Genomic DNA, 20,241 nt, shown 5'->3' with positions numbered 1-20,241 from the left:
GCACTGCTGGCCAAGAGCGCAGAGGCTGGGGCTCCAGGCCCCCCGGGAGGCCTGCCCGAGTCACCACACCCATAAAGGGCAGGGGGAGCCTCGGTTTTTCCCTCATCACTAAATTTCTGTGCTCAGGCGTCAAAGCCCAGGTTGGTGCTCCCTCTAGTGGCCAGTTCCCAGAAGAGCAGCCCCCTGGGGGCCCTGAGGTGCCATAGGGGAGGAAGTCCCCCTCCCACAGCCTCCCTGAGAGCCCAGGAAGTGTCGTGACGAGCCGCTGGGCCAGAGCTCGCATGGGCATGATCTCATCTCCCTGCTTCCTTCAGGCCAGAGGCACCTGTGCGGAGGCCAGGGCCAGCTTTCCTCGGGCCCAGGCTGAGAGGCAGCATCATTCAACGCAAGGCAGCCAGGAGCCCAAGGGGAGTTAGGACATTTATTGCACATTCACGCACCTGTACATTTTCTATAAATAACGTGGAGCTGAAATATTTACAACCATCTCTTGCCCACTGCCAGGCCAACTCTCCCTTCCGGCAGCGAGTGCCAGGAAATGCTGCCTGCAGACACAGACGTGTACACTCAACCTGGCCTGTTTCCATCCCACCAGCTTCCCAGGCATGGCAGCCAGTGGTCCCTGGGACTCTCCTAGCCCTGACCAATGTGTTTTCTCATGCCGAAGGCAAGGCAGACCATAGGGAAATGGCTGCTCAGCAAATGCAGCCCCTCAGTGCAGCCCCACCACAGGGGTGGAGGCCTGGGAGGCAACAGCAAGGCCCGCGGCCCGTGGGCAGGAGCTGCCAGCTTGGGAATTTGTAAGGAAATGGGGGGTGGGGTGGCCCTCACTCTGCTGCCCCCGACTCTCCCTTCCTTTCTCTGGCCGTCCCCCCCTTGTCTGGGAGGACAGGCCTCGAGTTTCCCTCACTCCCCAGAGTGGAATGCTCCAGGTGCCCAGTCGTGCACTGGAGTCCATACTGGAGGGTCACAACGCCAAGGACAATGAACCACAACACAAATGTCTCCAGGACACGGAACAGTGGGCTCGCACTGGCCTGTACTGAGTACTCAGACGCCACTGGCCCAGCAGACAGACACACACACACACTCTTGAGCCCTGAGGGGGACAGCAGGCTGGTCCTCTGGGAGCGGAGAGGGAGCAGGTGGGAGAGACTAGCTCAGCCTGTGACAGACACACTAAGACACACCGAGAGAAACACGTAACTGGGAACCAACTGAGCCACGGAGAGGGGCTCGCAGAGAACATTCACGCACCACCCACTTCTCAGTCACAGCAGCATCGTGCACTCGCGAGCAGCAAGAGGTAAGGGGCCTCCCCTGGGCTGGCGCAGCCTCAAGCCCTCTCCATCAGCTGGAGACGGGCCGGGGCGGGGTTCTGAGATCTTCCTCGCTGCTGCGAACTGCTGCCACGTACGAGAAGAGACACAACACAGAGTAGCAGATCTCATGGGCCTACAGGGGAGAGAAAACCAGACAGATCAACGTCACTGAGAGTCCTACCTCCTCACACGCGGAGATCTGCCAAGTGGAAAACTCCTGCCCTAAGACGGGGCACAGCCTCTGGGCTCAAGAGCTGCAGGCAAGGCCGTGGAGCCGGCCAGTGGGAGAGGGGTTAGTCTGTCTCTCTCCCGGGCCTGAAGACCTGTTTCTGCTTCAGTTGAATCTTTGGCATCTAGATCAAATTCGCCTCTCAAACCACTCCTAATCACCCCGTGCTCTCAGAGGGCCCACCCCACTCCTGTTCGAAGGTCCCCAGGGAACCCTGAGCAGACTGGCCTGTCGGGGTTGGGTGACATACTCACCATGGGTGTCTTGTACTTGTGGCTCACCACTTCTTTAATTTCAGGAACTAAAACCGGACGGGCAAGAAACAAAACAGAAAGTTCAAAACCAAGAGCGACAGTGCCATGCTCCCCCAGGCGGCTGCGCCCGGCACCAGGGTCCCCTTCCCCTCTGAGCCTCGCCCAGGGGCTGCAGCAGCTTAGGCCATGACAGCTTCTGTGCAGCCCCTGCTGGAGGAGAGGACACTGCCCCGCAGTCCTTAGTCAGACCCCTGAGGCCTGCAGTGGCTCCCGTTCGATGGCTGTGACTCTACCCATGCCTCTGAGAGCCCCGGCAGGGAGCGGGCTGGCTTGTGACCAGCCTGGTCACTGCTCCTGTCCGATGCAGCTGAGCAGTGTGGTGGGGCAGTCTCAGATTTGGGGCGAGAGAGAGGGCTGTCTCTAGCCTGTGCCTCACCTGGCTGAGATGCCCAAGAACTCATCCCTGTCACCAGCCCGAAACTCTGGTCATGTTAAACACGGCTCCCTGTCTCCCAGCCCCCAGGGAGGGGCCTGTGGCTGGATGAAGAAGTGGCATGACCCTAGACCCGCCAGTCTTGTAAGCTTCCCTCCCTGAGTGGCAGGAGAGGCCCGGGCCTGCCTGTGTGAGGGAGAGCGTCAGAGGGCTCTGGAGCAGACACGCCGAGCAGAAGAGACAGGCGAGGGAGGTGACAGGGAGCGCCAGGCAAAATACACACGTGTCCACAGCCCGGAATGCAAGACTAAGAGTGACCCCTGTCCCAGCCATGCAGGGGATCTGCCTGGCCAGAGCAAGGAGTGAGGCCCCTGGGCTCAGCCATCCTCACGGCCCCTGGAGATGGGGAGCAGAGGGGCGTGGCATCCCCCTGGAGGCCAGAAAAGGTGGGATGAGAGTTGGCCACACCTTCTTCTGACCCTAGGAGGTAGAATCCGGGGCACCCAGGGTTAACAGGGAATAGACTCCTCAAAGTACAGCAAGAAGCCCAGATCCTTCTGAGTTGGAAGAGTCCCCCAAATATCTCTCTGGGAGAAGAGAGAAGGGGGCACACAGGGCAGAAAACTCAGAACCAGTGAGTCAGCACGAGGGTGGAGGAGGCTGGGAAGGAAGAGGGTGGGGAGAGAAAGGAAAAGACAAATTGGCCATGTGAGCAGCTGGTCTGATTGAAGGGAGCCGGCCCCAGCCATTGTGGGGACCTGGGGAGAGGCAGCACGAGCCGAGGTCACTTTACCTGCTGGAGGACGAAGGTTTTCATAGCAGCAATGAGGGGCACAAAAGAATGAAGCACAAACACAGCAGGAACTCAAAGCCCCAGGGTGAGAACCCCTACACTACTTGTCAGCGCATGGCTGGGGGGAGGTGGCTCCCGGTTCCCAGCTCCAACTGCCCATCTGCCTCTGAGGCCCACTAGGCTTCTCTGCCCTGAGAGTGAGTGCGCCTGTTCCGCCACACCCCTCCTCTAGCACAGAGGCTAGGCGGAGACGGTGGCACAGGGTGACTGCATGGAGCTCTGGCTGCCACAGGGACCGCAGCAGCGACAGGAGCACAGCAGAGCTTGGGACGGCCCGACTGCTCCGCCCCAGAACTTTCTGACCACTGGCTGGCCAAGCAAGGGGAGGTGGCGCTGGTTCACTGACCCTCTCTAGTGCCATCTCTAAACTCTGACCCGCCTAAGGCCACCTGCTCTTCTGTGACCCATTCCCTAGCAGCCATTGTCTCTCCTTCCTTTCTCTCAGCTCAGGGTTCCCTTTTCTTTCCTGTCACTCCTGCTCCTCCTTTTCTCTACCTCTCGTCCCTCCTCTGGAGCTCAGAGGTGTTGAGTTACTGCCATGTGAGTCCAGACCTAAGAGCAAAATAGTGTAATTACCAAATTCCTCCAGGACAAAGACGCCTCGAACTGTATTGCACTTTTTAATGTGATTCAGCTCTATGAAAACCTGCAAGAGAGGGAGGGAGGGTGGGGTAAGGCCCAGAGGCTCCCCCACTGCCCCACAAAGCCCACTCTCCCAGCTACAGCCCCACCCACACACAGAAAACCTGCTTCCCAAAGGGAGGACAGAAGAATCCACACACACACAACTCAAAAGCGCTAAGAAGCAAAGATAGCAGAAAGGGCATGTACCTTCCGCTCCTGGCCGGAGGAGAAAGCATGGGAGAGAAATGAAGGCGTTAGTTTTAATGGTCAAACCCAACCCAAAGGCCCCTCTGCTGGCCTGGGCTGCCCGCCCGTCCCTGTGCCCAGGGCAGCGTTGGTAGGACACTGTGCCCCAGGGGTCCCCTCACTCGGCTCATTAGCTCGCTCCCCTTCCATGCATCCTCCTCCGGCGCAGAGGGCTGGCACGGGCGCAAAGCTCCCCTCGGACTGTCCTTGGGTTGGGAGGTGTGGGTCTCTTCCTTGAAACAGGATGCAGGCTCTCCCAAAAAGGATGCGCTAGTAACAGTACCAGCTACCGCTTGGGAGCACCTCCTAGCATTTCTCCAAATACTCTCTGTAATCCCTCCACCTGCCTGGCCCCGTGGATGGCACGACCCTCCTTTTATAGATGAGGGCACAGGATCAGAACGTTTATTTGTCCCTGAATAATAAAGCTGCGTTTCAAATGCAAGTAGGTCCTGACTCCACAGCCCACGCTCTCCCCACCAGTTACCCCACACTGTGTAACTCCCCCCGTGGGGCCGAGGCTCCCTCCCCCACAGCTGACAGTCAGGCGGCAGAAGGAGGCCCCCCCGAGGCTGTGATTGCACTACCAGACTCTAAGTCAGGGTTTGACCCACTCTCCGCAGGATCTCGCTTCCGGGGCAAAGCCTGAAACTACAAACCAGCTTACACACGCTTTGTCCATTAGACCATGTGGTCAGTGCGAAGGGGCGACACCGAGGGTGGGACCCAGAAGAGGCAGGGCACCCGGTGTTGTCTGACGAGACCTCTTCTTCAGAAGAGAAGGCGGCAGCATCAAATGCAGCCAGAAGCCTGCTCACCAAGAAGGGCCGGCTCCTTCATGCTCCAGAAAAGCACTTACGTAAAGCCCTCTTGGGGCTGACCCTAAGGTCTTAAATACACTGTTTAGTACACTAATATTACTAATAGCTAACATACTATTGAAAACATACTGCCAGGACACCTGGGCAGCTGCTGCCCACCGCCCCAAAGCTGCCTAGCTAGATTCCTGAAAGCAGAACTAAAATGGCCAGAGGAGGAAGGCCCGAGCGCGGATGTTCACAACCCCCCGCGTATCTGCCGCCTGGCTGGGGTGTGGTGCTTCGCACGTTCGGATCTGGCTCAGGGCCTCGAGGGGAGGAACCAGCACACCGGGGAAGGGGTAAGGAAGGCACTTGTGTGAAGAGTCAGAACTGGGAACGGACCTGGGAAGATGCGCTGGCCTCAGAAAGGAATTAGCTTAAGGAATGTCCACTGAGAGAAAAAGTAACACTGTGTTAAAAGACCAAGAGAAAAAAAAGTCAGCTCTATGATGGAATCACGAGGGGAGGATGTCTCCTGAAGTGCTCCCCAGCCAAAAGAAGGGGAGCAGGGCCTGTGGAGCAGGGGACAGTGGGACACTCAGAGGAAGGAAAAGAATAGGAAGAAGAATCAGCAGGAGAAAAAGGCAAATAACACACACACTCCACGTAGGACGGACGCGAGCTGCTCACACGCACACAAGCTTCACGCACACCGGAAACACACGAGGAGACGGGCCGGTCTAGATCTCAAAGCAAAACCACCAAGCAAAAGCACACCCTGGGGAGGAGGGAAGGCAGACACTGTGCGGCGAAGGGCCAAGGGAGACGCTCCCACTCACACTGAGCTCAGTCTAACGGACGAGGCGGCCCAGCCGCCATGGCTCCCTCACCTGCCTGGCCTCCCGCAGGCTCCCTGCGGCTCCGGCACAGTGCTCCCAACAGCCCTGTGCCCTCCCCTTTGATCTCTCTCTCTGGGCCAGCTGCTCCGATTCTCCCACTGGCCCCAGACCCTGTCTCATGCTCACTGGGAAAGCACTGGGGACCTGGACACTGATCCTTATGGCCAATGGAAGAACAGGGCTAGGAAGCCCGCGGTGCCACCTGCACCTACCTGGTTGTGCATGAACTTGAGATTGATCCCTTCTAGGGTGACCTGCAGCAAGCCACCCTCACCAGTCTTCATGTCCTGCACGGGGAACTCGCCGCCTAGTTCAGGTCCTGTGGTGACGGAGGAGGCCATCAGCTCAGTGGGGACGTGAGGAAGCCCAGGCCCAGCTCCCTTGCCAGGTCTCTGACACTCAGAAGGACCGACGGACACAAGCGGAAGGCCCTGGCTCAGGGGACTGTGCTGTCTCACCGGGTTTGATGCTCTGCTGTCGGGCGGCGGCACGCTCCATGCTGTCCTTCACGCAGTAGTACAGCTCCCGACACTGCGGCACAGGGGAGAGCCGTCCTGTCACACAGGCCTTCCTGAGGTCCCACCCTCTGCTCTCGAACGGCTGCTGAAGGCCTGGGCCCATGCCAGGACCGCAGAGACAGCGCCACCCACCCGACACAGCAGCCAGAGGCAAAGTGGGGCTCCAGGCATGGATTTTGGAATTTTAACTTCTCTGCGAGAAACTGAACACTTTGCCCTCAACGTGCACCTCCCCGTGGGTACCTTCTTAGTATAGAATTTGTTGAGCTGGGTCTCAGAGCCGTTTCTGCGCCACAAGCACAACACCTTGGTCTTGGGGCAGTAGGTCATGTTGATGAGCTTCTCGTACCACCAGCGCTCGTACACCGTCCCGATGTTACTGCGCAACACCACGCAGTCGTCGCACACCTGCAGACGCGCACAGAGCAGTCCGCGGTTCCGGTCGGCTTGAATCTCGCCCACCCCAGGCCACTCGACGCTGTCCCCACAGGGAAAGGATGGCCCTGGGGGCACCCCTCCCAGACAGGTTTTCTGTTACGCTCACAGCCTTCCTTAGGTGGAGACACAAAGGCTGAACTGCTGGACACAGTGTTCACAAGGAGGTTTGCTGAAAGAAAAGGCGTCACCGGAAGGAGGCTGGGAGCGCGAAGGAGGGCGACTTTTCAGTTCAACCAACGTTTATTACCTCCTCTATGTCCCACACTTAGAGTATTTAAAGGGTAGCTCATGCCTCCGTCTCACAACCTCAGGGATCATCTCTGCTGACAAGCACAGAGGCAGGGGATTACGGCAGACTTAACCAAGGAGAAAAGTGGAACCAACGCATTTTCTAATCCTGGCTTGGCTCTATTTCTGCATAAATCTTTTAAAAAATTAACTACACAAGCGACACATGGGCAATGCTTATTACAAAAAAATTACACAATACAGGATGCTATCAATGAACAGGAGAAGTCCCCCTTCACATCCTCCTCTTGGCCAACACTCTCCCTCCGGTGACGGCTCCCTTCTTCCGGCTCCAACTGTTACGGGAGATGTTAAAGCACAACGCTTTAGAGCACAGGTCTAAGGTCAGACCACCTGGGCCCAGACCCCTGCTGTCCCATTACTTCGCTGTGTCACCTTAAGCAAATGAATCTGCATCTACATTCCCTCACGTGTGAGACGAGCACAGTAACAGTAATTACTTCATGGAGTTAGTACAAAGTGAGTTAATGTCCATAAAACTCTGAGAACAAAGGCAGGGGCATAGAAAGTATTCTAGAGTTAGCTGCTATAACGACGAATAATTAGAGAAGTACAATAATAATTATTATGACCATGGTGACGGTTCTCACATCTTTCTCCACAGGAGACCCATCTTCCTCAGTTCCTGAACCTCCCTCTCTCCGTATGTGTCACAAGCAGCACCTCGAACTCATCACGTCCAAATCTGAACTCAGCATCTCCTCCCAGGCGGACCCTCCTTCTGAGTCCCCTGATTGAGTCCGTGGTGTCGCCACCCACCCCGTCGCCACCCACCCCGCTGCCCACGCCAGAAATGAAGGAGGGATGTAAGACCCCTTCCTTTCCTTCTAACGACACCAGCAGGTCCCGTCCATTCTACCTCAAGTATCCTGGAATACTCTTCCCCTCCCCGACTCCAGCCATTAACTCCTACTCTTCCTTCAAGTCTAAGCTCAAAGATCACTTCTGAGGAGTGGTCCATGACTCCTAGGCCCTCTGCTATGTATTCCCATAACACCTGTCCCCGAACATTTCTCAGTGCTCATCATACTTTATGACACTGTTTGTTTAATTATCTGACTTCCCCAGCGGCTTGTCAGCCCCGTGAGGACAATGGAAACCAGGTCTCCCTTATTCACTGCTGTAACCCGGACCGAGCAGAGTGCCTGGTAGACATGTGCTCCCTACACGTCAGCTGAATGAGTAAGGCACACACAAGACTATCATACTCAGTCTGCTACCTAAGAACTCACTGGGGTTCTCAAAGCCTTATGAACAAATGCGTGAAAAGAGCAGAGCAGGAACTGGAAACGGGCATTCTCATCCCAATCTGACTGTGGTTTTCTCCACGCGGCAAATGGAGAACACCACTCCACGTCCCATGACCCTTTAAGAACATCGTGTAAAGCAGAGGGACAGCTGTTTAGGAGAACACGTGCTTCCAGGCTAGAGAGATGGTGAGAATAACGTGTCACACTCGCCTATGCTGCTGGTGGAGGTGTGAACTGGAACAGTCTTTGGGATGGCAATTCAGCAGAATCAATCAAAATTTCCAACATATATAAGCCTGATCCAGAAATTTCACACTAGGAATCTGTTCTATAGAAATTCTCATATGAATGTGAAAAGATAGATATTCAAGGATATTCAATGAGGCATTTAAAAAAAAACACACAGTGGGAGGGACTAGTTAAATAAATTATGGTACATCCACATAACACCTAATGGCTAAGCATCCACCTAAAAAACAGAGACAGATTTATATAACACATACACATGGAAAGATGTCTGTGATACATTAAGTGAATAAAAACCAAAATATATAACCATATTTGTAGTTTGATGCCACTTTTGTAAACACTAAAACAAAATTCCATATAATTAAGTGGTATTTATACAAATATGCATTTTTTTTTAAAGATGTCAGCAGTCTTTTTTTTTTTGCTGGGGAAGATTCACTCTAAGCTAACATCTGTTGCCAATCTTCCTCCTTTTTTCCTTTTTCCCCCCTCAAAGCCCCAGTATATAGTTGTGTATAGCTGTTAAGTTTTTCTCGTTCTTCTATGTGAGCCTCTGTCACAGCATGGCTACTGACACACAAGTGGTGTGGTTCAGCACCCAGGAATGGAACCCGGGCCACCAAAGCGGAGTGTGCAGAACTTTTAACTGTTAGGCCATCAAGGCTGGCTCACAAATATGCATTTTTTAAAATCTGAAAGGATTCACACCAAACTCTTTGATGGTGGTTGCCTCTGAGACATGGCATTGGAAGGAAGTGAAGGGAAACTTTCCCTTTTTACTTTCTTTTGCTTCTATATGGTTTGAAACTTTCACAGCATATACCGTTTTACTTTCGTAATTTTAAAAAAGGCAACAGAGGCCGGCCCCATGGCTGAGTGGTTAAGTTCACACGTTCCGCTTCGGTGGCCCAGGGTTTCGCCGGTTTGGATCCTGGGCACAGACATGGCACCACCAAGCCATGCTGAGGCAGTGTCCCACATGCCACAACTAGAAGGGTTCACAACTAAAAACATAAAACTAGGTACCAGGGGACTTTGGGGAGAAAAAGGAAAAATGAAATCTTAAAAAAAAAATTTTTTTTTAATTTAAAAAGGCAATAAAGATGATTTTAAAAGTTCAATTTTAAAATTGCTATCCAGCTGACCATGCAGCCAGCAGGCTGTGCTCTAAGAAAAGCTAAATCAGATAACCTGCCAGCAGCCACTTTGTAACAGTGAGCAGGGTACCCTCTTATGTATGGCAATACTTAAGGGAGAGGCATCTACGAGGTGAGGGAGCCATCCCATACTCCAGGGACTTGCTACGAGGCTCCTCTGCACAGTGGCGAGAGTGAGTCCTATACTTCAAGGAATCTCCAGGAGAGATTTATTTTTCAAAAGGAAAGGGCAAGAATCCCCTGCCACCCATATCGTGGTGTAGATGTCCTAAGTTAGCCCTCAGCTCCGAGAGGCACCTAGCCAGATTCTAACACTTCAGGGGTGACATGAAAATGACTCCCTTCTCAGCTACTTCGACATGTACATTTCTGCTTCAGAGCAGAACTCTCACCCCGTGTTTGATAAACCACCATTTCAAAAAGCTGTGAATGTGAAAATCAAATTCAACTAAACCAAAAGGAAACAGAGTACTTTTCAAAATTATTTAATTCCACTACTTTATATAGGAGTTGTATTTGGCCCCTTCAATTACTTAGAAGAGATCCATTTTAGAATTAATAACACAGAACTGAAGAACACAAGGCCAATTTCCTTTACAATCCTGGGGTACAGGAGGGTTTTTCTAACTACAACTCAAAATCCAGAAGCCATAAAAGAAATGACTGATTAATTCAACTACATAAACGTAAAAAAATTCTGTGTGGCAAAAAAATACCATAAGCAAAATCAGAAGACTAATGAGGAACTTCACAGTAGATGCGTCAGGCTGCCCACATCTGAACCACTGATCACTAGGAGAGAGACGACCACATGAGGCCACAGCGCCACCTAGGAAGCATTCCTGCCAAAACACTGAATCGGAGACTGATCAAACCTCTAGAACGAACCACTAGCTTATAAGAAATACAAGTGATAGAGAAACACGCTAAGCACCACCAAGGAGATGCAATCTGCAAAAAAACTAGAATAGGAGATGCTCCATAGGGCAAATTTCTTCAACAAAATAAATGGCAAAGTAGGAAGGGGACTATTGTATGTTAAGAGATACTTCAGAGTCATATCAACCAAAATTACGCATGCATTTTCCCTTTGATCCAGCTATCCCAGTTCTGGAAATTCTTAGATAAACCTGCACACGTGTGAAATGAAGCAGACATGGCCTCATTCATTGTAGCACTATCAGCAAGAGCAAACATGTGGAAGAAAACCAAGGCTACCGCTATACTGCTGGGTTAAATAAGCCATGGGACAGTCACACAGTGGAATACTACGCAGCTGTAAAGAGGCTGACAAAGCTCTTTTGTACTGATACAGAAGCTCCCGAGGACAGGCTTAGTGACAAAAGCAAGGTACAGATCAGTGGCTACTATGTGCTTTCTGTAAGAAAGGAGAAAAATAAGAATTCATGTTCATATTTTATTGTGTTTACGCAAAAAGCCCACTGGAAGATACAAAGGAAACCAATAACAGTGGTTACCTACAGGAGAAAGGTGAGGCGGATGGGAAATGGAGTGGAAGAGGTAAGGAGAGCAAGACTTCCCAGCGTACACCATTTTACGTTGCTCTGACTTAAGGACAGTGTGACTATATCATCTAGTCAATATACATCTAGAAAAGAAATGCTGGGAATCATCTATTATATCCATTTATTTATATTTACTTAAGAGCCTGATAATTTGACGATAAACGGACCATGAAGATGAATGAGATAAACAGGAAAACATTCTGGCATCAGCTCTAGTTCCTAGTGACTCTCAAACGTTCCTCCGGCCCCTAGCGTGACCCAGCACCTACCTCCATGAAAAAGATGTCTCCGTTCGTGTCTGTCCCCGCGTGTACCACAAATGTCTGCTTCTTCATGTGCCGGCTGCCACTGGACCGGATAGAGAGATCACGTCCATTCTGAGGAAAGAGAGGTCTTTCAAGGACATCCATACATCCCTCTCACAGAGCGCACTGGGCCAAGAAGTACCCACTCCGCAATTAAATTTGTATCAGCCTCCTTAGCACAGTGCCATCTGCTGGCCACTGGCCGCCACAGAGGTGTTCTCAAACTTTGGTCTCAAGACTCCTATAGCTCTTAAAAACCATTCAGGACCCCCAAGAACTTATTTTTATGTGTTTACCTTTATAGATATTTACCATACTAGAAATTAAAACAAAAAATTTTAAATCTTTATTAATTCATTTAAAAGTAATGAATAATTCATTAATAATAAATTTATTACATGGTATAAATATTTTTTGTAAAATAACTACATTTCCTGAAACAAAAAAAATGAGAAGAATGGCACTATTATAAATTTTTGAAAATCTCTTTAATGTTTGGCTTAATAAAAAATGGCTGGATTCTCATCTCTGCTTCTGCATTCAATCTGCTATGATACGTTGCTCTGGTTGGGGTATAAAAAGAAAATACAGCTTCGCAGATACGTATTTGGAAAAGGGAGAAGTATTTTAATACTCTTTCCAGATAAATATGTACATTCTTCTTTGACACTATACAAAAATTTGAGAAGTAGCAGTTTTTTAAAATTAGCCGCAATGTGGACTCTGAAAACACATCAATGCAATGCACATTTTGTACACTTTACATTAAAATCCATTTGTCTGCCTACAATTTGAGTGGGTCTTTTACCCACATTTGAATTTATAACATCACACATCGGTCATTTGGAAAATACTGGTTCACAGAATTATGCAGCTCTTCCAATGTTGACACATTTCATTACATAATATCAAAAAATCACATTCCTTAATAGCATCATCAATCTCATTAGAAAAGTCTTTAAATATGAGAAAGCTTCAAGCTCAAAATTTTTCCAAACTTTTCATTTTCACTTAAAAGCTTGAATCTCATCATTGGCAACAAATACTGTCAGTTGTCCTTGAAACAACAGGCTCACTTTATTAATTTTGAGAAATGTCTGCCAAATACCTAACTCTGAATAAGCAGTTTGTTAGTCATTCTTTCAAGTAAAAACAATGTCCCATGAACAAAGCTTCCAGTTCATCTTGCAACTCAAACTGTCACAAATTGCTTTTCCTGGAAATAATCACCATATTTTGGCTTGCAACAGAAATGTTTTATGTATATTTTAAAAAGATGTATAATTAGAGTGGAGGATCAGCTGGTTCCCCAGAGGGAAAAAGGTGGGCGTGGGCTGGCCCGGTGGCGCAGCGGTTAAGTTCACACATCCCACTTTGGCGGCCCGGGGTTCACCGGTTCAGATCCCGGGTGTGGACATGGCACCGCTTGGCAAGCTATGCTGTGGCAGGCGTCCCACGTGTAAAACAGAGGAAGATGGGCATGGATGTCAGCTCAGGGCCAGTCTTCCTCAGCAAAAAGAGGGGGATTGGCAGCGGATGTAAGCTCAGGGCTAATCTTCCTCAAAAAAAAAAGGTGCAACAAAAACAGTAGAAAGCTTGGTGTTCTCTAAGAAGCAGGATAACAGAGAGACAGAGCAAGGCCAACCCCAGGTGTGCTGTCACAGGTTGGGACAGGTGAGGGACTCCAAGAAATAACCAGGAAACACTTCGAGGGGGCACTGTGTCCAGTGATTAACTAGATGGGAGACTCGGGCTATTAGGATTTGAGTATAAAAACGACATGCTGATTTTCCTTCCAAAACAGGGCCTGGGGTGTTTGATTAACTTGGAACCCTAGAGAAGACACTTGTCACCTAAAACAGAGTAGTATGAACACATGTAACAAAATCCCTACAACACTCTAAAAAAAAAAAAGACATATAATCAACGATCGGATTTAATAAAATTAATGGTTTTAACTGCATCATTGAGGACATTCACTTGTTTTAACCAAGAGTGTGGGAGGTGAGGACCACACTGGCCACAGCTCAGTCTGGTGCACTGTCTTCACTGTGCTAAGGTGCCAGTGGTGGGACCCACCACTGCTTCTGCACCATGAGTACAAATGTCAATCCAGTGAAAAAGGCAAATAACATTTTAATGTTATTATGAAAATAGTTTTCACCCTGTAGATCCTGAGGGGTGCAGAGACCACACACTGAAATGGCTGCATAGGATGGTTTTTCAACAGAGAATCCTGCCACAGGACAGAAAGGCCAATGCCTCACCTAGAGTCAAAGACCACTGCCCTATTTTCATCTGGGAGTGAACTAGGCCGCACAGTGAAACAAGCCAAGAAATGGCTTTCCTACCGGGAAGCCTCTGCAGTAAGGCCACAAGGCCCAAGCCTGGGAGGCTGACAAGTGCAGTGGAAAGGGAGCCTAAGGGACGGCCCAGACATGCTTACCAGGTTTGCCAACTGATCGAGTACTTCATTGATTTGCTGGCTGTACACAAGCCCAATGTGGGATTTTCCCATTAGGCGCCTCACTTTCTTCCGGATGTCATTCTTATTTACCTGGAAAGCCAGAAGAGCATCTTAATAAGGGGTCTGCTCTCCTCCTAACTGAGGTGGAGGGAATGTACAAGTAAGTTTCCCACTATCTGAAAGAGGTGGAATTCTGAAAGACCACAGCAGTGAGTGTGAGAGAAAACATTCACCTGTGTATTCAGTCAACAGGCGGGGAAGAAAAGCCCCGAATCTGTCTGTAGGTGGCTTCTGCAGAAAGGTGGCTCTCAGAGCAGTTCTGCTTCAAGTGGACTGGGGTTCAAGGGGGTACTTCCTCCCTATCCCCAACCAATACCATAACATTCACCCTTAAGGGGCCCTAGAAACTCTGGGGCTCCTCAGAATATAATTCAGAAACAATGACTTAGAGAAGCGACATTCTGGACTCAGCGGAGCTGAGACACTTTCCTGGGTCAAGGATCATCACCCTTTTCCAGCCAGAGTTAATGGTACCCCTGGAGTTCAACAGGGCGAACCTTACAACAGAAAATGAAACAAACCAAGTGGGCCGGTAGGGCAGTTGCTGCATTTGATCAACTAATTCCTCCACACTGAGAGAGGCTGGGAGAACAGGAGGAGGAGGAACCCAGGGGCTCATTCAAACCAGCTCTCTGCCACGAAGCCCAAACTCTTCTGTTTGGTAACACTTCTTCCACAGCTATGAAAACCAAGTACAACCAAGTCAAACTAGAACTTACCATTATTTTTTTAATAGGTAGCTCCTTTTACATCTATGGAAAATTCTATATGATAAAGGGCTAGTGGTGAAAAGTGAATTCTGGGCATCCTTTCTAAGGTTTTAGAACCTACTACTTAAAAGAATCTATTTTTTTAATTCATTGTCTTTTGTGGGAAGCTCTAGTGGTGTCTTCAAACTACTTAGCAAAGGGAGCCCATTTAAAATTCAAAATAAACGAATGGTATGGAATCATCAATCATCTTTACAACATTCCTCAGCACAACAGCCTGGCAGCTTCAGATAAATGGATCCTGTGTGAGCCGCAGAGAGGCCTCAGACTTTCAATCAGAAAAAGCCCTGGGTAAGACGCTCTGACAGCTTCCCAACTGTGCCAGAATATAGGCAATAGGAACAAGCCTTGCCTTCTACCATCAGCAGTAGCTGGGCATAAGCAAAATCAACATTACCCTCATCAGCAGCATGTAGGAGATGAGGTTGTGCAAAAGCGTGGCGAGCAAACGATCTTCATCATCCTCTAGGCGCTTCCGGTCATGTTCTCCCAGAGACAGGTACCTAAGCAGGGGACCAGGGACAAGTCAGGCCCCAGACAGGAGACCACAGAACTGGGAAGAGGATAAATTTGCATTTTCCCAAGGGTTTTTTCTAAGCTCATACCTGTCTATCATTTCCTGGGGACCCTGGTCCATACCCATCCCTTCTCTCTCCAACATCACAGCATCTAAGAAGGCATCTTCCCAGAACTGCATTTGGTCCCATAAAGTAGAACGCTCTTTGCCTGTGTAGAAGAGAGTTTTTTAGGGGCTCGTATACGTATAAAGAATATAGCTGCCAAACCAAAACAGAGTAAACTCCAAATAAAAGGGAGTCGTTACAAATTCCAGGGCAAAGGAAACACGAGCCTCTCCACCCCAGATCTAACACTCCTGCCACCAGCCCCGGCTGCCTCCGAGTGAGGCCCAGTCCCTCCCGAGGAGGAGGGATGAACACAGCACGCAAAGAAAGGTGGTTACTTATAGAAAAGGTCTCCATAGCAGCATCCTCTAACTGGTCCCACATCGATCCTTTGTCCCTTCCTGCCAATTTGTGGGAATGAAGGACCATGGAAGCAAGAAAGCAAAGAAAGACAGACAGAAAGACAGAGGCTATTGATTAATACGAAAATCCAGTCTCTTCTAGTTTGCACCCACTGCTTGATCCAGACCCAGGAAGTTGCCTGCTTCAGAAATGCCCTCTACCATCAGCACTGAGAGCAGCAAGAAGCCGAGCAGCTCCCTGTTCAGCGCCCCCACTTCCCTGGCCGAGTCCCGCTCTCTTCCGGGCAGGGCCTCCCAGGCTGTGCCTCACCTAGCAGTCCCTCGTAGAGATAGACTCGCTGGCTTACGTCTTCAGCAGAGCGAACCGGGCTGCCCACCAGCTTCTCCTTTACGCTTGGCTTCAAGCTGTGGGCTTTACCCTGCAGAGGAGAGGCGACAGGTCAGCTCCTGAGGTACTGAGGAGCAGGAGCAAAGTAAACCAAACAGCTCATCAGGACGCTCACACACCAGTCACTGTCGTGAGCAACACACACTCCAGCAACCTGCTTGCCTCAAGGGATCTGACCAGAAGTCACTCTCATAATCCTACTTGCTGTTACTGCCTCCTAACATATGCGATCAAGTTTGCATTTTGACGTATCTTTACCCTTTAATCTCTGTAAGACTTTTGGCTATTAAAAAAAAAAAAAGGCAAATTCTCTGTAGCAGCATGATGCAGTAGAAACAACACTGGGTTCGAAGTCGGACTGAGCCAGGTTCAGCTCTCTGCCTCTTACTAGCTGTGCGACCTTAGGCACGCAACTTACCTTCTCTGAGTCTCATTTTCCTCACCTGTAAAAGGAAGATTATAATATCTACCTCATAGGACTATTACAAGAATTAAATTAGAAAATACATATAAAGCACTGAACAGTGCCTGGCAAATGGTATTTGATAAATGTTAATTTCCTCTTTCCTACCTCTTTCCTCTTAGAAACATCTGCCCCTTAGAAATATCACTAACTTTATCTGCCACTTCTGTGATATTAGACTTTCTATTCATTCAAAAAAGATTTTCAGCTGGGTAAGAGGTAGCTTTCATGCTCATTTCACAACACATGCGACAGCGTAAGCAGAGAAGCAACTGATCAAAGGTTATGAGGCAATGCCTAATTAGTGTCTAAATGCCAGGCCCCTGGCTCAGAGCCCAACGCTCTGCTCAATGAACCATTCTGACTTAACATAATTTATTTCCTGCTAAAACAGCCTTTTCTGAGCCAAGAAATTTAGGGAACTGCTCTCAGCAACTCAACTGTACAAAGAGCCCTTGCTCACTAGGATAGGACGCGTAAGAATCTGTCCCAGGAAGATGCCAGAAAAGGTGGCACACAGCAGAATGGTTGCTGCAAGACTCTTACTCCATAACATGGCTCGGCGCCTCCAGAAGGGAAGCACACTGAAGGACTGAAAATAGCCTTATGAAAATGGTCCTTTTAGCCCCTGGGAGAGCTAAGGTCCATTAACCTGAATGGCTCTGCTGACTCTCAATTTTATTCCCCCACTTTCCCTCCGGGATGTCACTTGCTCAACTAGAAACACATATACAGAAAGCCCTGGGGGCGGGAACGTTCACCACTGTTAAACAATTGATTCCATTTAAACTTCATCTTCCATTCTCCCCATAGACCAAAGATAAGGACCTAAGGGCTCCCGTAAAGAATATTCATTTTCAACTCTGTCTAACAAAGTGGCAAGTGTATCCGAGAGCTTAACGCTGCCTATAGAGGGGTGTAGACACTGCAAAGCAGTGTGTCTAAAGGCAAGGACTAAAAAGAATTTAATTCCAGCTGATCACTGGCTTATCGTGTGTGACCTGGGGCAAATTCTTTTTTCCCTAAGGCTTTGTGCTCCTCCCCTCTCCCAAGAAACTGGTCACAGCGCTAGAATGAATTACAAACTTCTTGAGAGCAGGCTTCATGCCTTATTCAGCCCTGTTTCCTTAGTACAAAATGTGGCATTTAGTACATGACTTAAGAGATGTTTATTAATGGATGAAAACTCCCAAATAACTGTTAGGAATATACGAAAATGAAACGCTATTTCAAGGTGCTATATAAATGGGAAGTGACCAGAATAAACTCGGCTAGTCCACAGAAATGCGCAGACTGGCAGTAAATAAGGGCTGTAATTGTCCCCACATTGCCACAGAGGTGTCACTTTGTCTATTTTAAACACGGGGGTTATTGCGACACACGATTTGAAGCCCTCATCTGACTGGGCAGGGCAGTATCTCAGCAATGATTCGTGATAGGGTTCTAAAAGCCCCAGATCATGAAGTCAAATGAATCTGAAAAAAGCCTTAAGAAACATTTTCTTTAAAGTCAAATATATAAGGATTATCCATTCCCTACTTCCTCTTTTCCTTCTAACTTTTCATTCTTTTCTAAGCCACCCCCCTCCCATTAAAGAAATGGTCTCTTATTAGTAAACAGAGCTTACAAAGATGGCGCTGGTGGCCGAGTTGGTCTCAATTTCGCTGTCAGACAAAGTGCCCCGCGAGCCTGCCAAGTGGGCGCTGCCCTCGCCGCCAGGCCCATCACCCGCATTGCTGCTCAGGTCGCTGTCTGCTCCAAGGGTCTCTCCAGAACTATTACTCACCTGGAAAGGAAAAGAGGTAGTAGGGGATATTCCCCAGGGAAGGGTCCCAGAAATGCCAAGCTGGAAGACCTCTCTGCTGTCATAAACAAGTATCCAGTTTCAGAGGCGTGTCAGACAGCCTCCGGAAGTACCTTCTTTACAAGATGAGGAGAAGCCCCAGGTGAAACCTCGGGGTCTGATCCCACGAACAAAGACCTATGGCAGACAACCATCTCCACTATGAGAACCAAGCTGACACGAGACTAAGAACAGCCTCCAGAGGACAGAGTGGCCCCTCTTCCAAAGAGGAACCCACACCCCACCCACCAAGATGCCAGTGTGGTGTTCCCCTACCACGGTGCTAACTTCAGAGTCCTGGCTTGAGCTTCGGACCATAACAGCTGGACTCACGCCGATGACGGAGTCTGTATCAGTCCTCTGAAACAAGACACAGGCGCTCAGACACATTAGGGGAGGTGTCCTAGCTACTCTCAGTTTTCCTAATAAATACTCTATCTTCTTCTTTCTCCCATCCCCACCCTTCTATTATCACCCCTAGACAGGTCTTGAGAAATTCATTTTTCTCCTGAATATAAACTACATATGACTTACATAATAAGAAAAATAAAAAACATTAAAGAAATACATGCTTACTATAAAAAACACATGAAAGAATAAGGAAATAAAAATAAACCATAAACCTACCATGTACATTAATCACTGTTAAATCTTTAGTATATTTCCTTTCGGTCTTTTCTGTACACCTTTTAAAAATAAACTTGGAATCATTCTGTATATAGCTTTGTAACCATTTTCCCATGTCACTCAATTTTGGAAAATACGTTCGTTAATGGATACCAACACTGTATTACATGGATATATCATACTTATTTCATCATTCCCCTATTATTGGGTATTTATATTGTTTCAAGGCTGTCATTTTGTTTTGCTTTGGTTTGAACAAAGTATTCTGAGATAGCAAATTTAATCCTCACAATTCTCAACAAGGTTGCCACAAACCTGGGAACCAGATGTCAGGCTCACACCACTGTCTGCACTGATCTGGGACTTTTTCTCCTCCGTCTCACCAAGGTCAAAGATGGGTTTGATTACTTCAGGCCCTGAGTAGGGGAAGATTCTGTTACTCAGTACCCAGAGGCTGGGGGCAGGCTGGTGAAGGGAGGGGGCGAGCACACGGCCTGGACCCAGGCCTGTTCAGCACGTCCCAGTCACCTCTCCAGGCCCCAGCGGAAGAAGTCCCCAGATGCCTTAAGAACCAAGTCGGAAAAATGAGACCTGGTCTCAAGGGGTTCTGCAGCCATCTTCTCAACCTGAGAAAATTCTGAGCAAATTATCCTAAAAAAGAAAGGCTCCGCAAACAAAAGTCCAGACCACATTCCACTGCACTCAGAGTCAGAGCTTCAGTGGTGCCTGAAACCATTTAAGGGTCCCCAGGTCACTCAGCGCTCCCCAAACAAAGGCATCTAAAGGAGCTAGAAAAGGACGTGCCCAGTGAGATAAAGAACTACCAGCTGTTTCAATGGACACGGCCTACCCCCACCCTACAACTTCTATATTTGACATAAAACCACCCCCATTTTCCCCACCCACCCACAGTGGTATGGCAGAAAGACAGAATGACAGAAAGCAAGAAAGCGTGCCTAGGCAAGCCACCAGAGAGAGTTGGGCAGCTACAGACTCAACACGGAGGGACAGCAACCATCTCTGCCAACTGTGCCCACAGGCCTTCTGAAGGGTGAGGGAGGTATGAGCCAATGAGGTTCTCCCCACCAACTCTGCAGCAATAGAAAACCAAGTTCTAAGGGACCGTGCTCCGTGGATGCCCTGATTATGCCTGATGGCTACGAGGGGAGGGGGAGAGAAGCAGCCTACAAGCCACATACCTCTGAGTCACATACCACCTACCTGCT

At 49.1% G+C, this 20,241-nt stretch overlaps 1 protein-coding gene across 50 annotated transcripts in view; it reads right to left on the bottom strand.

Moving 5' to 3' along the window:
- Window positions 1-407: 407 nt before the first annotated feature.
- The window catches only part of MADD (MAP kinase activating death domain), a 38,169-nt gene continuing 18,335 nt past the window's right edge, over window positions 408-20,241 (bottom strand). For 8 of the 50 annotated variants that reach the window (XM_070565050.1, XM_070565057.1, XM_070565042.1 and 5 more), the window contains 15 exons: window positions 19,331-19,431; window positions 18,665-18,748; window positions 18,173-18,331; window positions 16,005-16,113; window positions 15,671-15,733; window positions 15,315-15,435; window positions 15,107-15,212; window positions 13,859-13,969; window positions 11,377-11,484; window positions 6,422-6,586; window positions 6,119-6,191; window positions 5,873-5,979; window positions 3,668-3,737; window positions 1,806-1,852; window positions 408-1,455 (listed from right to left, as the gene is read on the bottom strand). In XM_070565050.1, coding sequence (XP_070421151.1) covers window positions 1,351-1,455; window positions 1,806-1,852; window positions 3,668-3,737; window positions 5,873-5,979; window positions 6,119-6,191; window positions 6,422-6,586; window positions 11,377-11,484; window positions 13,859-13,969; window positions 15,107-15,212; window positions 15,315-15,435; window positions 15,671-15,733; window positions 16,005-16,113; window positions 18,173-18,331; window positions 18,665-18,748; window positions 19,331-19,431 — 1,529 coding nt within the window. In that variant the 3' untranslated portion in view covers window positions 408-1,350. The remainder of the gene's footprint in view (window positions 1,456-1,805; window positions 1,853-3,667; window positions 3,738-5,872; window positions 5,980-6,118; window positions 6,192-6,421; window positions 6,587-11,376; window positions 11,485-13,858; window positions 13,970-15,106; window positions 15,213-15,314; window positions 15,436-15,670; window positions 15,734-16,004; window positions 16,114-18,172; window positions 18,332-18,664; window positions 18,749-19,330; window positions 19,432-20,241) is intronic. The other 42 variants (XM_070565055.1, XM_070565061.1, XM_070565031.1 and 39 more) reach the window with 8 other exon arrangements.

Source organism: Equus przewalskii, chromosome 11 (genome assembly GCF_037783145.1).
Source record: "Equus przewalskii isolate Varuska chromosome 11, EquPr2, whole genome shotgun sequence".
Classification (NCBI taxonomy): domain Eukaryota; kingdom Metazoa; phylum Chordata; class Mammalia; order Perissodactyla; family Equidae; genus Equus; species Equus przewalskii.
This window is presented reverse-complemented; position numbering and strand designations above follow the sequence as displayed.